The 14,712-nt window shown below is 57.7% G+C and overlaps 5 protein-coding genes across 5 annotated transcripts; all 5 read right to left on the reverse strand.

The window, feature by feature from the left end:
* Positions 1 to 2,307: 2,307 nt before the first annotated feature.
* Positions 2,308 to 3,396, reverse strand: LINJ_36_6410 (conserved hypothetical protein; the record flags this gene model as incomplete). Its single annotated transcript, XM_001469958.1, has 1 exon — positions 2,308 to 3,396. The coding sequence occupies one exon, from the start codon at positions 3,394 to 3,396 to the stop codon at positions 2,308 to 2,310; it is 1,089 nt and encodes a 362-aa protein (XP_001469995.1).
* Positions 3,397 to 4,687: 1,291 nt separating this feature from the next.
* On the reverse strand, positions 4,688 to 5,659 carry LINJ_36_6420 (conserved hypothetical protein; the record flags this gene model as incomplete). Its single annotated transcript, XM_001469959.1, has 1 exon — positions 4,688 to 5,659. One exon carries the CDS (start codon positions 5,657 to 5,659, stop codon positions 4,688 to 4,690), a length of 972 nt encoding a protein of 323 aa, XP_001469996.1.
* A 2,397-nt stretch (positions 5,660 to 8,056) lies between these two features.
* On the reverse strand, positions 8,057 to 9,514 carry LINJ_36_6430 (conserved hypothetical protein; the record flags this gene model as incomplete). Its single annotated transcript, XM_001469960.1, has 1 exon — positions 8,057 to 9,514. The coding sequence occupies one exon, from the start codon at positions 9,512 to 9,514 to the stop codon at positions 8,057 to 8,059; it is 1,458 nt and encodes a 485-aa protein (XP_001469997.1).
* Positions 9,515 to 11,835: 2,321 nt separating this feature from the next.
* LINJ_36_6440 (conserved hypothetical protein) lies at positions 11,836 to 12,648 on the reverse strand (the record flags this gene model as incomplete). The annotated part of the gene is made up of 1 exon (XM_001469961.1): positions 11,836 to 12,648. The coding sequence occupies one exon, from the start codon at positions 12,646 to 12,648 to the stop codon at positions 11,836 to 11,838; it is 813 nt and encodes a 270-aa protein (XP_001469998.1).
* An 895-nt stretch (positions 12,649 to 13,543) lies between these two features.
* On the reverse strand, positions 13,544 to 14,101 carry LINJ_36_6450 (conserved hypothetical protein; the record flags this gene model as incomplete). The annotated part of the gene is made up of 1 exon (XM_001469962.1): positions 13,544 to 14,101. One exon carries the CDS (start codon positions 14,099 to 14,101, stop codon positions 13,544 to 13,546), a length of 558 nt encoding a protein of 185 aa, XP_001469999.1.
* Between the last annotated feature and the right edge of the window lie 611 nt (positions 14,102 to 14,712).

Raw genomic sequence — 14,712 nt, forward strand, 5'->3', positions numbered from 1 at the left:
GCGATGTGCTCCACCCACCTCTTCCTCCTCCCGTGCGCTCCGACTGCCATCTGTTGTGCTCGCCCCACATACACAGCATGACGACCCGTTGAGGGGGGAAGAGCTGTGCGCCAAGGGAGCAGAAGAGAGGAGGGGGCGCTTGCCCGTGACCGGGTTGGTAAAGCGACGCCGTGCCCAAGGACGGTTCATGCAAGAGCACACACCAAAGATCCCTAGTCACCGAAAAGCGCTGAAGCGAGGCAACGAGAAAGAAGTGAGGGGCGAAATCCCGCCTAGCGACACGAATGTGCGCCCCAGCCAGTGCAAAGGCACACGCGCGCGCACACAGACACACCAGAAAAAAATATTGGGCAAAGGTAATTATACAGGGACACAGCAAGGCTTACAAGCCTCATGAGCAGCTACACAACAAGGGGACAACTTAGATGGAGCGGTGACGCTGCACCAAGAGGCTAAGTCGCGTGCAGAGGTGTGAAAGGCGCTGATTCGAGAGCGTAGCGCGCGCACACACACACAAGGAGACACACGCATAAAGAGAGTGTGTGATGAAGAGCTGTTTGTGGTCATGCTGTCCATTTTCAACTACTTGAGCCGTGACGAGAGGGACTTCTCAAGTCTCTTGCTAGTGCTTTGTTTTTGCGGCTGCTGCTGCTCCTTCCAGAGGCGAGCAATGGCTTCGACACGTTTGTTGTACTTCATTGCTTGTCGCTGGTGGGCGCTGAGGCGCTTCTTCCGCAGACTTCCGCGAGCCTTCTTGCGAGCCTTCACGCCGATGGCTCTTGATTGCCCCCTGGATTTCGGAACCCCTCTACGCCTCGACGCCTTCTGGCGCTTCACCGCAACCGAGGAAGACGAGGCCGGCCTTTCCCGCCATGAGCGCGCGATCTTCGATGAGCGCCACTGCCTTGTTCGCGCTGTAGTGCTACTGCGCCGTACGCACAACGCCAGTGGTGCACGAAAAGGCGAGACTGCCGCGGTGCCCGTCGCAAGAACGCTAAGGTTCACTGGGTACTGTGGTGTCGCCACTACGCCACGGCGTAGCGAAGAGCGGCCATTGAGGACTAAGGAGAAGCCGGTTAGACGCAGCAGTGGTGTGGACGCTCGCAGCATCGTGTCCGCACCTAACAGATCCCCCCCCCACGTGTGCGTGTGCTTCTTTGGGGATCGTGTGCGTGGTATGGAGCAGCTGAGCTACGCAACGCGGAGTGGCAACAAGTACTAGAAGGTGCAACGATAGAGAAGAGGTTGGTAGCGAAAGAGTGCCCATCAAGTCGAGCACCTGCGCGTTCGCGGATGCGCTGTAGTTCGTTCTTTGCTCACCCGCTCCCTCTTTCTCGGCATGCTTACCCCTCAGTGGCTGAGCGGCGTCAGTTTTCTGGGCGTTGATAGACTAACAGAAGATGGACGTGCAAGGAGAGCACAAGGACAACACGCGATGAGTGTGTGCACGTGTGTACCCAACGGCAGCGAGTACACGGCGTGAAGACAAGCGCACGGGCAGTGTTGCGCTACGTGCCCCCCACACGACAAGCGCGCACCGAGGCGAGCATCTCAACGTGAACGGCCGAATCCTTCTCCTCTTCCCACTGGGTCACACAGGTGGAAAGAAAAGAGAAGCCACCGATGCAGCAGTCAATGACCAGCGCAGGGTGACACAGACAGCACACAGAAATGGCGCGGGAGGGAGTTCCACGAGGCGTGTCGCTGCTGCCGTCGTTTTATTTTAGGACGAGCTGTAGCCTGAAAAGGGCACAAAAGATGGCAGGGAATGAAGAGATTCTTGACAGCAAGCAAGCAAGCTAAGAAGGAAAAACCAAGACGCATGACGATCTGCGACACCATGGCGAGAATTCAGACGAGATGCAGGAATCAACAGCAAGCGCCGGCTGAAAGAAGACAACAACAAAACGAGAAACGGGAGCGAACACATCAAGCGATGCATCAAGAGCGCCCCCTCTCCCACGCCGCCAAAGAACATTGCCAATAATGGATGCAACAAGATGGGTAGAAAAGCAAAAGGTATTCAAGAAGCGACCGAGGAGAGTGGGAGGTTGAAGCAGCGAGATGGCGGTTCGTGATGCGAAGCACACGTATGCGCGAAGCCACGAACACACAGAAAGGCAGACACATACACACACACGTGCTAGCGCCAGGGCACCACCAAGCGCGATCCCTGCCCCACACTCCCATGCACCTTGGCGAGTCGCTCCACTGCTGTGCCAGTGCATCGCAGCCCTGGCTCGTCGCTCTTTCTCACCATGTTCCTTCAACAACTTTCATGCCGCCACCACGTCACCACCGCCCACCCTACAGAAAGAGCAAGCCTAAAGCAAGCAGCGGGACAGAGAAAATAAAGATTTGTCGCACGTACAGGCGCGCGCACAGGAGACGCCGCAGCATCAGCCCCTCCTCGCTGCGGGGGCTGAGCCGAAGCATGTTGCTAATATAGAAGAGAGCCTTTTCGTTCTTGCGGATCTTGGTGTAGCCGACGGCGAGGTTGTAGTAGCACTTCGCCAGACGCTCGTAATGCGAATGCGCGTCCGTAGAACTCAGCGCGTGTTTGTCAGTGCTTGGCATTGCCGTGTCCGGACCTGTGCGGAACGAATTCAACGACTTCTGCATGTCCTGTGTGATGGCCGTCACAGAAGCACCAGTGGAGTATGCGCAGGATGAGCCGACTGTCGTGCCAGAGTCGCCTTCCGTGAGAGCGGCGGACGGTCCGCGGTCACGCACCAGCGATGGCGGCACCGACCCGCATTCGCTCTCTGGCGGCGGCGGGGCCGTGGCGAACTGGACAGCGGAGCCACGCAAGATCGCCTGCGTTCCAGAGTCTACGGCCCTCTTGGCCATTGTGTTACCCGTGCGATGAGCAGAACAGGGATGCGCGACTGCTGCATTACAACTGCGGTTCGCACATTGACCCTCAGCTGGGCTGCCGAAGATGTCCACCCATTCGTCATCGACGCGGTCGTCCTCGTCTGGCACGCTCTCCGCCACCTGGCTGCGAACAGCCTCGCCATGTTCGTCCTGGTCGTCGCCAACCGCAGCGCTGGGTCGACTGCGGATCGCCGTGGACCAGTACTGGGCCCAGCGCTCCTTCAGCAAGTACTCCATCAGCTGCACGCCTTCCTCGATGAGCAACGTGTCGGAGTGCCACAGAAGCGCGACGGCGAGCTCGTACGCAGTCTTGTCACCCGTCGCTTCATCTACCCCACCATCCAGCTGCAGACGCAAACACTTGATAACTCCATTCAAGTAGTCGACTTGTTCGGTGGAAGGGTGTGTAATGCTCAAATAGTACGGGTCTTCGGACCGAAGAATCTGCAAAGCCGCAAAGAAGCTGGTCGGTTCGGCCAAGTCAGGCCGGTCGGCACGGAGGCCGGAGGCGGCAAGCATAAGCTCGATGCGGTGGGTGCGTATGGAGAGGAAGCCGCCTTTGTTTTTATGTCGTTCCCCGCCTTCAATCGGCACCACGACCTCGAGGCGCACGGCCCAGTTTTTTGCCGCGATGCAGTGTAGATGACTACTAGCAGCGAGAGAAGGGCGCGCACACAGGCTTGTGTGTCCGCCTATGAACACGATAGTAAGGCGGAGAGAGAGAGAGACAAGGGTTGAGTGACCGCAGCACAAACTGGAGCAAAATAGAGCAGCGGGTAGGCGATCGTGAGAGCTAGTGCTCGTCCGTCAACAACGCACCCGGGCACACAAACGCGAAGGACAAATGAAAAAAGGCTAAGCAGTGGCAGCGAGGAAGAAAACCAGCGGGTGCACTACAGACAGGCAATGAAAAAAAGCGGCAAAGAGAGAGAGCTTCGGTGATGGCGCAGGTCGATCAGTCACTTCCTCTGCGGTATCCCGTCAGCAAAAAGAAGGGGAGTGAGTTGAGAGCAGAGAACTAGATAAGAAGCGGTGTGTGTGTGTGTGTTTGTGTGTGTGTCTGTGTGTACGGTATCCTTGCTTCACGGAGAATCAGCCGCAAACACCAGCGCTAGCATCACAACTAATTCATGCGGGCATTCGATGATGGCTGTCGGACAGCGGCCGTGTACGCACACCTAAAGCACACAAAGAAGCAAAAAAAAAAGGAAAGCGGTTTCGCAGCGAGAGATGAGCGTAGACGGCGGCATCGCCGCAAAGGTGGGCAACCAGAACGCGAACGTACACGCGCGCGCGAGAGAGAGAGGAGGGGGGAAGGGGGTAGAGCATACAGATGAATTAAGCGAGTTAGACGGCACAGCTGGGGGAGGGAGGAGGAGGGGGGAGGCGCGCCGAACAATATGCACTCGCACAAGATGCACGGCGAAACTATCACGCCCCCTCTTCCGTGAAGTGCGTTTTCTTCCTTTTGGGTGTGTGTTCTTTTCTTCTTGTTATCCGTGCAAGTGCAAACGCTTAAGTAACTCTCTGGCAAAAGCGACGCGCTGCGCACTCCTAGTCGCGTGCGACAGCAACAGGACGCCTAAGGTATTCAGTGTCGTGTTCTTTTTCGTTTTCTAAAAAGGGGAAGTAGGCTTCTTTGTTAGTGACAGCTACGCACAAGGACAAGCTCACGACCACATGCCACTGTGCGTCACTTTACGACTCCACCGACACAAACGCAGTGCACGCGACAACGGCACTCAGTAACGAGCGCGGCGAACAGCGCGTAAGAGGAAGAGAGCAGAAGCCAGTCCGCAGCAGCGACATCTCACGCGGCCTTCTCCGCGTCCTGCATAATCTTCTTGATTGCCTCCGAGAATTTCGTCGTATTCACCTCGGCGTTGGGGCCGGTGAACTTGAGAAGGTACGTGTGTGGGCCTTCGCTGGTGGCGACAGCTAAAATAAGATGCTTCGCCTCTGTCTTGGAAAGCGTGAAGAGGTTCTTGCCGACGGTCGCGTTAAGGGCGTAGCCGCCGCGCACCAGAAGTCGGTGAACATGAACCCCAGCCTCCGCTTTCTTCTCGGCAATGAGCTTCGCCTCCCCGGCACCCCGCTCCGCCCAGCGGCCCGGCGTGTCGCCCTCGCCCTTCTCGAACAAGTAGAGCTTTGATGGCGCCGTGGCCAAAACGTCGCGCGCCGACTGCTCGACGACTTCGCTACCAAAGCCGGTGCCGTCAGCGTCGTCCTTCGGTGCGTCACCGCCCTTGTCCTCGCCCTCGCCGTCGGCCTCCGATTCTGGGCCCTTCTCCTCCTGCATCTTCTTGCGAGCCTCAACGAAGCTGTTCACCGCCGAGCCAAAGTTAAACGAGCCGGCACCAAAGACAGGGGCCTTCGGCAGCGCCGTCGCCGTCGCCGGCGCTGGTTCCTTCGCTGGGGCCTCATCGGTCGGGGCGGTGGCCGAAGACTTGGCGGGGGCAAAGCCGAAACTAAAGCCACCCGCCGGCGTGCTCGCTGTTACTGAAGGAGCAGAATTGGTACCCAAAGAAAAGCTGCTAGTGGTTCCGGTTGTTGCGCTGCTGCCGTCGGTTGGCAATCCGCCGAAAGAGAAGGGGGTTTTGGGCGTCGTTGAAGTCCCCGTCGTTGCAGGGCTTGCAGTGCTGCCGCCGAAACTGAATCCACTAGGCTTAGTGGTAGGGGGAAGCCCAAAGGATGACGACGACTTGCTCGAGGATGACGCTGGCGCTGCAAACGAAAACGCAGCCGCCGTGCCCTTGCTCGCATCACCGGCGCCAAACGGCATCTTGAACACTGGCGGCTCCTTATCACTTCCGAGCGACACGTCCTTGAACAGGGAAGGACCTCGTGCAAAGGCATTCGCTGACGATGTAGCCCCATCAGGGCGGCGCACTCGGACGACACGGCGGTTCGCCATCTCCGACTCATCGGCGACCTGCGGGGTTGTCACAAATTCATCATCGGCGCGCCCCTCCCCGTCGTCGTCGCGGGACAGCTGAGCTCCCGCCACGCGTTTTCGTGGACCCTCGCTCATGCTGCAGCTGTGTGCCTGCGGCCAGAGCTCTATGCGGGAGTCCAAGAGAGAGAGTTTGCAGAAAAGGAAAAGGAACAACACTCCGACGTTTTTCCGGTATGCGGAACGGACTGGGTTCGCAACGCGGTGGAGCAGCCCACGAGTGGCGCACGGGGTAGACAGGCAGGCCCACAAACAGGCGAAGGATAAAGATGAGAATGATTACAAAGGGCCAGAGGATCCACATACGCAAACGTGGCGCGTGTGTGCGTACATGAGCACGCCGATGGGTGCGCGCGCGTGGTCTTCGTGAAGAAAGACCACTCGGCTACAGATAAGCGCAGCGGAGGGGCCACCACTGCCAGCAAGACCGCAGATGTAGCGCATTGGTGGCAGGGCAGTGAGCCTCAAACGAGCACCGATATGCGCCTCGACACTGAGCCCCCCATGCAGGTAATGTCCTTCCCTGCAAGGCAAGCAAAATAAAACGAGGGGCAGAGGCATTGGTGGACCGCGCACCTGCGCCTTCCGTTAAAGCGATTTCCTTGGCATTCTGCTTGGTTACTTCCACCCATTCCACGTTGCAGCAGAAATACGCAGTTGGTCCATCTCGCTGCGTTCATAAAACTAACACACCCACACACTTGCATGCATACACGCGCGGACGCTGTGCCACGCCACCGCAAGGACCGATATCTCAACCACACTGAAACACAGGATACTTCCCAAAACCAAAACAAAACAACACCGCAGAGGACAGCAATGCAATCAGGCTACAGACCAAGACCCTCTCTCCCTCCCCCGAGTCTCGTCGTTGCACTTTCAGCCCTCTTCCCCTTCCTCTGTTTTTCTTTGTTTTTGTTGCATCCTCTGGCAGTGCCCTTTTCCTTTTTTTTAGGGGAGCGGGGAAGGGGCGCGTCGAAGGCGCACAAAATACAAGTTGAGATACCGTAGGAAGAAGGAGTACTTCAGCACGCTGCATGAGAAAAAAGGTAGTAAAAGGAGGAAGAAGGGGTGGGGCCGAAGCTGCACGTCAGCACGCAGGCAGCCTGCGCCACACAAACACCACCACAAGAAAAAAAAAACAGACCGGGTGAGGAAGCCCGATCGAAACGCCGTGACGGGCGAGTGGGCAAACGGAGTGAGAGGTGGTAGGGAGAGAGAAGGAGGGCAGAAATAAAGGGTGTAGAAAGTAAAGCAATACTAGTAGAAGCGACGAAGAAGGAGAGGCAAAACGAAGATGGGATAATCAGTATAACCAAACAAAGGATACGGCACGACAGCAGCAACATCGACAGAGAGAGATAGCGGAGACCTCCCTCCCCTTCCACCGAAAGAAGAAAAGCACTGAGCTCAAAATCGAGTCCTCACGTCGCCATTGTTTCTGCTCTCCCCTTTTAAGAGGCTCAGGTTCCATGGTGTCTCCGACCTTGTCCGTTTCGTGCACTCTTTGCGAGGGAGGAAGCGGGCAACGAGAAGTAAGCGTGCGCTCCCCCCCTCCTTCCACAGTTGTGCGATATTTTTTTTCTGCGTGTGTGTGTGTGATGTGGCGGATCTTCCCGACACGAAAGAGAGAGACACAACACGGTGCGTGCAGCGAAAGGGGTGGGGGTGGGGCACGTCCTTGAGAGGTCCAGAGACACGGAGGAGAGGCAGTAGAGACAAGCGGAAAGGGGAGGGAGCGAAGAGAAAACATCAAACTCGGGACGAAAGGAAAGGAAAATGCAAAACAAAAAAAAACACGAGAGACAGAGAGACTCGGGGGGGGGGTGAGGGGTAAGGGAAGGGGGGAGAACGTGCGATAGCGTCACCTTACATCGACGGTGAGTATGTGTGTTCCATTCAGCAGCAACAGAGAAAAAGAAAGCAGAAGCATGTGGACTACAGCGAACAAAAAAAGGGGAGAAGGCGGCGGACCGCTACGCGAGGACAAGGAGTGAAAAAAAAAACGAAGGGGTGAGCTCGTGCCAAAAGATGCTGTTTCGGGGGGGGGGGAGGATGGGAGGCAGGGATACGCCAACCAACCAAACGCGTACTGAACGATATGGAGTAGCAAGGAGTAGTGGCCGTAACGAAACCGCGCACCCAAAGCAAAAACAAACGAACGACGACATGGGTAGGTGAGAGACCTGCCAACACCTGTGTCGGCAGCAGCTCTCCCCTGCGCAACTATCGACTGCGCTCCGCACGCCGCTTCGTGGGCTTTGTGTCGAGGAGGTTGAGCTCAACCTGGACCACTGCCGGCTTGCTCTGCGTGTCGGAGGGTTCGTCACCCGTGGAGTCCATCAGCCAGAAGAGAAAGCGATTGCACGCGCACGATGCGACAGCGCGGAATGAGCTTGCCTGTTGCGCAACAGGAAGCGATGTTCGCAGGGAGGAGGAGGGCCGACTCGAGGCCACTTCCTCCTCGGACAGGGAGCAAGAGAGCCAGTGATGCGTTGTCAAACAGAAACGGTAGAGCGGCTCTCGGCCGTTTGCGTGGAGGCACTTCGACGACTTTGGTGCCTCGTTAAATAGCACGTAGAGACTTCCGCCCTCCACCACCGCGGCGGCCGGCATACACTTTTTAGAAAGGTTCCACTGGGCTGGTGCGAGTCGGTGTCCGCCCAGTGGATAGACAGGCGTCCATGTCAACCCGCTTACTGATGAGTCGCCGACCAAGGAAAGGCACCACAAATCGTCGAGGACGCCAGTAGCGCTGCTGCCGCCATACAGCCAAAGGCACTGCCGAGTCATGTCGAATGCTAGGACGGCATCTTCACGCGGACACGGACAGACGCCAGGGGTCACCTTCAGCCGCTCCCAGTGCGCGACGCGTTGCTGGATGGACGGCGTGAGCCAGAGCCGCCACACGTCATTCAGCCGCGAAGTGGTGTTATTGCCACCAAAGAGATACAAAACCGGCTCCAGAGTTGTCGGCGTTGGCGCACCAGAAAACATGGTCGCCGCAGCGGCAGGCCCCATCGCCTTATTAGATGGCTGAAGCGACTCCGCAGCCGGCGATGATGGTGAGTTAGTCTGCGACCGTTCCGCAGGAGCGGAAACTCCAAAAGCAAGCGCGTGTCCGTATCGCCCCACCGGTCGCGCAGAGACACGCGTGTCGGTCTCCAGTCGATCCCAATGAAGCGCAGCCTCATCATCGCTTTTTGACGCCCGTCCCCGTGCAGTTGTAGGAGTGGGGGAGGGATATCCTCCTCCGCTCACTCCGAGGCTTGGCGGGGACACCCTATCCGCACCTGTAGTGGCGCCGTCGTGGCGCCGAGGGTGGAGATGCCACAGCTCTGCGTTGCACTTCGTGCCGTCCCACCCGCCAAACAAGATGATGGACCCCTCGGCAGGCACCGCAGCGGCGCTTGCATGGGCAACCCTGACCGGGGCGTCGGGCAATCGCGCCCAGACGTGCGCCACGGCATCCCATACGCGTGCGTACGGCACGATGCGCTGCGTGCGTGTATCGATCCCGCCGATGACAAACACTTTGTCCTCTGTGCAGACTGTTGTCGAATCCGTTATTGACTTAGTCCACGGCGGAGGCACACCTTGGCTAGTGAGTGAGGCGCGCTTCGCTAGCGATTTGGCCGCCTCCGCGTAGGGGAACTCGGACAGGCTATTGCACGGCTGCGCCATTGCCGGTGAATCTAGAGCAGCAAAAAAAAAGAAAACGGGCAGCAAACACCAAAGGAAACAAAGGAAGCACTGGTATCACGTCGGCGGATGCCCGCGCCGAGCAAAAGGTGAGCCGGCAGCCTGTGTTCAACGGCGCTAAAGAAAAGAGCACCGTGCAACGTGCACGCGCAACCGCGAACTCTCCGTGATGCCTGTAAGAACTGAGGAAGAGGCGCGGAACACAACAGAGCACCAAGCAGAGAAATGCAGATTAGACCACAAGAGAAGTGTCGCTGCCCTGATCCGACGCGAAACGGCAAGGGAGAAAGCAGGAAGGCTGCACCGGTAAAGAAAGAGGCAGGTGCCACGGCAGTCACCTCCCCTCTCTCCTGAGAAAAAAAAAAGGATATGGTGTGTAATGTGTGTGCGTGATGTGAAAAAAGGGGGAGAAGAGAGCAGAAGATGAGGGCAAGGGGAGGGCGGGAGCGGCGGCAAGTTGCGGGGAAGGAAAACACCGTCTGTGCGACTTAAGGGGAAGGTGGCGAATTTCTCCTCGCTGTTCCTGAGCGGTAGAGAGAAAGAAGCGCATCACGCCACGGCGCCCTGCATCCCCTCCACATCCGCGCTCAACTTCTATGGTTACGGTCACGCACGCGGCTATTCTGCGTGTTTAGACCCACCATTGCCGCATTCCAGGACGCACAAAAGGAGTGTCGCAGTGCCCCCCCCCCCACGTCTGTTTGCTTCCTGCTGCTTCTCTGCGAATGCGTGCGTGCCTTCGTTTTTTTCTCCCCTGTCCTCTTTACACGTGGTGGTATTTTGTGCGGACACGCCTCTCATGCACGACGAGGATGTGCTTGCACCTCAGCGTTATATCCGGTGTATTGAGCAGTGCACCACAGCCGAGCTGTGAACCACAACACCGAGAGAGAATCAGCTGTGCAGACCGCTTTAGACACTAAGGCACATCAGCCCCTCCAACTGCCTCTTTAAAGTACGGCGGCCGTTACCACTTGTTTCTTTCTTCACGTTGGACCGTGTGCTCGTTGGAGACAAGAGGAGGGGGGCATGAAAAGGCGACATCGGGCTCCATCACCATCGCTCACAGACATACACACGCACAAATAAGCAGAAGCCCAGCGAGTCGCAAGCAGCCGCAACGGCGGCCTCTCTCGCGCGCACCTTTCCACTCGCCTGTGCGGGCTTGGATTCGGGCGTGTGCCGAATATAGACACTCTTCTCCTTACCCCTTCCACGGATCAGGCACACCGACTACTTCTACGGTGCAGCAGATGCGCTCGCAAAAACATAAAGCAAAAAATGCGTGCCGCTCTTTTGATGGGCCGCATCCTCTCTGGTGGCGCCGACGTCAGAGGTGAGGGAGGGTGTGCAGCGACTGTGGAGGAGGATCAGGGATCAGTGGTGCTGCTGGCCGTGGCGGGTGGGGTGGGGTAGCTGGGGAGGGGAGGGGGTGGCACTGGTCAGGAGAAAGGGAGAGAAAGCACGCACGCATGGAGAGAGATACTTCACAGGCGGATGGAGAGAGGGCGCAGACGGCAAACACACACACGCACAGAGGGATAAACGGCCACACCGGAGCAGCGTTCCTTTGTAAGAGTGTAGACGGAGTGAGAGAAGGGGACTACGGAGACAGAAATGAGCATGAGGGTCTGAGACGATAAGCGTTTCGGATGGCGTCATGTGCAGGGAATGAAAATGAGTGAGGTATACACCGAACACCCCTGACGCACAGACGCACAAGCACGCGCGCGCACGCACGAACACATGAACCGATGAAAAATGTAAGACAGAGCGAGACGGGGTGGAAAGCAGAGAACGGGCGAACCGGAGAACGGAGAAGAGACAGGGCCCACCGACACCCACCACCACCACCCACGCACACACACACAGTGCCAGAGCAGATGGTGGCGCATAACGTCCAATGCCACCTGCAAGGACGACCGCGAGGGGTAACGCTAGCATGGAAGCATGGCAGGTGGGCATGCAAGAGGAGCACGGCTGAGAAATAGGACGAGGAGGAATCGGGGCAGTGGAAACTGCCTCAGCTGTGATGGTGGAATACAGGGTCCAACGAGCTGCCGAGGTTTAAGGGGCCGTGCCCCATGCGCACAGCAAGTCTCACCATCTTGCTACACGCACACAACGCACACGCAGGGGCATGTCTTGCAGAGGTGCGTTCGGCACTGAGGGAAACCAACACGAAAAGCACGGTGTCGCACTGGCCGTTTCTCCAGTGTTGCGTCCCTTTCACACGGGTATGCATGCCTTCTACCCTGTCCTATCCCTCTTTGTCCCCCTTGCCTCCCCACGCCGATCGTTGCTTACGATGCGTCAGACCCCATTTGCCCACGAATGCGGTTCTTGAGTGACTCGGGTATGGCGCCCTTATCCTCCGCTATGGCGTCCACTACGGGCAGCACATCCTCCGGCTTGAAGAGACCGTAGCAAATGCCACCGTGGCGGCTGTAAATGATCACATTGCCCGCGTAGATATGGCCACCCATGTGCGAGCACGAGTACACCGTCACCCGCTCTGCGCCACCGGCGCCCATTTTCTCGAGGAGAGCATGACGGAAGAGGTCGATTAAGACGGAGCCGCAGTAGCCGCAGCGCGCATCGCGTGTGAAGTGAGAGCAGACGAAAATGAAGTACTCGCCCGAGCGGTCGACGGCCAGTGTGCCCTTTACCTCCCACGGCAGCTCATACGGCACCGAGACGCCGCTGTATTGTGTGATGATGACCGCCTTTTTGTCGTCCACTTTACAGTGTAGGATCGAGTCTTCCGTGTCCTGATCACGGTGCGACACGGTAAAGCTCGCATCCGGTAACTTATGCTTGATGTGATGGCTCAGCTCCTTAAAGCCCGGTACATTCTCGGTGCGTTTATCCCACTCCCTTGCAGGCATACGGGTGTTCAGAAAGATGTGCTCCCGCAGACTCATGCTGCCGATAATCTTGGCCGGGATCGGGCCACAGCACTCCTCGCGACCGAAGCCGTACTTTTGAGGGTCGAGTCCCTCGATATCCTGCAGCGTCTGTGCCGTCAGTTTCGGCCTGATCGCCTCGAACGAGTTGGGGTCGGTGGACATCACGCACACGGTTTGGGTGAAAGTCAGTGCATGAACCACGCACATGCAGGCTTCGACAGTGCAAAGGGCGCACGCCTCCAAGAAAAACAAAAAAGGAAGGAAACAAGGAATAGAATAGATGCGACTCGGAGCAGACACGGAGAGCACAGAGCCGTCGCTGGTGGGCACCTCAAGGTGCCATCCAACAAAAAGAACGGAAGCAAAGAAACAGCGCTGAGGGAGAGAGAGAGACCGCAGAGAAAAGGTCGAGGCAAATCACTGCCGAGAAGACCGAAGAAAACGTCACGGCGGAATGAGAAGGAGTGCAACACGAGATACAGAGAGATTCCTAAGCGGTCGGTTAGCGAACCTCCTGTTGGCGAAGAGACTGGAAAGTTCACATGCAGAGGTGAGTGGTATGAAGTGGGGAGGGGAAGTGGGAGAGAGAGGAAGGGCGAAGGTAGCTGGAGCAGCGCTAAGATGCTAGAGAAGCGTGAGATACGCACCGTGCAGTTGTTGGGGTGACGTTCCATGGATGCGGATCGACGGCATGCAAGCACCAAAGCAAAGAAAAATATGAAGCGAACGAGTCAAGGAGCGGCAACGAGGAAGAACGTGCGTATGTCCGTCGCTGTTTAGCGGTGGGAAAGGTGGCACTGTATGTACGCGTGCGCTGGGCGGAGAGCCCGGCGAACCCGTCAAGGCGCAAGCAGCGGCACTCCACAAGGACGAGGAAGCGGCGCATAGGCAGAAGCAGCTGAAGCAGCAACAGCAGCAACCCACCGTTGCCACTAATGGTCGGACTCCTTCACGTGGTCCAGTCTGCCCAACTGTGCGCTTTTTTCTGTCTTTTTCCCCTTCATCCTCTTGCTGAAACACACGCCTTCAGGCTGGGACAACGCAATGCATACACCATGGATAGGCGAGCCCAACACGTATGCCCGTGCCTGCGGTCACCGATTCACGACGAGTCGTCACGACTTTTGCGGTTATCGGCCATACTCTTGGCGCTTAGTGGGTCTACGGTGCGCGGCCGCACCAGCATCTTCTTGGGGACACAATACGGAAACACGAGCGCGTTGCACACAGGGTTCAGGGACTCCTTGCCTCGAACCGCCATCTCCCAGCTTTTGGCACGCTTCAGCTTGCCAATTTTGGCCAGAGCAACCTGGCGCTGCCGATGGGCAGAGAGGCGATCCTGAAAGAGCATAACTACCGGCGGCACCGCAAACTCGAACTCGCGCTCGTTCAGCGAACCATCCGTCTGAATCGTCAGTGTCTTCTGCATGCGCGGAAAGCGTGACCGCTCGATCGCGAGCTCTTCGCGATACATGCCTCGGTTCTCGATGTGCTGCATCTCACTCGAGTGTCGGTCCTTGATAAAGGTGCGAAGTACGTAGGGAACTTTGTAGTCTGCCGGGCGCAGCTTCGGGTTTGGCGAGACCGTGCGCGCCAGTGGCCGCAAACCTGCCGCCGGCGGGGCGCTTTTTGTCACCGCGGCCCACTTGTTCAGCACCATGGTGTTCTCCAGGTTTTCTTCGAATATCTATATGTGTGTCCGTGTGTGTGTGTGGGGGGGGGGTCGAGTAAGAGGGGCGCTTCTTTTTGTTGCGGTGTAGCAACACGTCGTCCCCACACCACGTCCACTGATGATCTCGGCCGGCAAGCAGCTAAGGATTCTGTGGGTAACGGCGATAGGGGGGAGGGAACGAATAGTCGAGCAGTTCAGTGTTGTAAGCATCAAACGACACCACCACGAAGAAATCACGAATAGGCGCAGCGGAGAAGGTGCCATAGCAAAGGCGCCTTCGTGGACGCCTTCCCGAGCAGAGGCCGAGGAATGCAAGCGGAGGGGTATGGGGAGGGCGGACAGGCATCGGCTGTGTGTCCTGGATGAGACCGCCGCACAATCGGAACATCTGCACGCATGCGCGCGCTTTGCGCTTCTGGTCGCCGCGTCGTTCCCGCATGGCACGTTCCCATCCTCCTCTTCCCCCTCGTCGCTCCTCTCTACTCCTGCTCCGTCACCGCATGCCGCCCCCCTGTCGCAGTTGCCAAAGTCGATTCGAAGTGCTCGAGTGCCAATGTGAAGCACCCCACTGCGCCTGGGAGCCGTTCTTAACAGGAACA

Source organism: Leishmania infantum, chromosome 36 (assembly GCF_000002875.2).
Source record: "Leishmania infantum JPCM5 genome chromosome 36".
In the NCBI taxonomy this organism is placed as follows: Eukaryota; Euglenozoa; class Kinetoplastea; order Trypanosomatida; family Trypanosomatidae; genus Leishmania; species Leishmania infantum.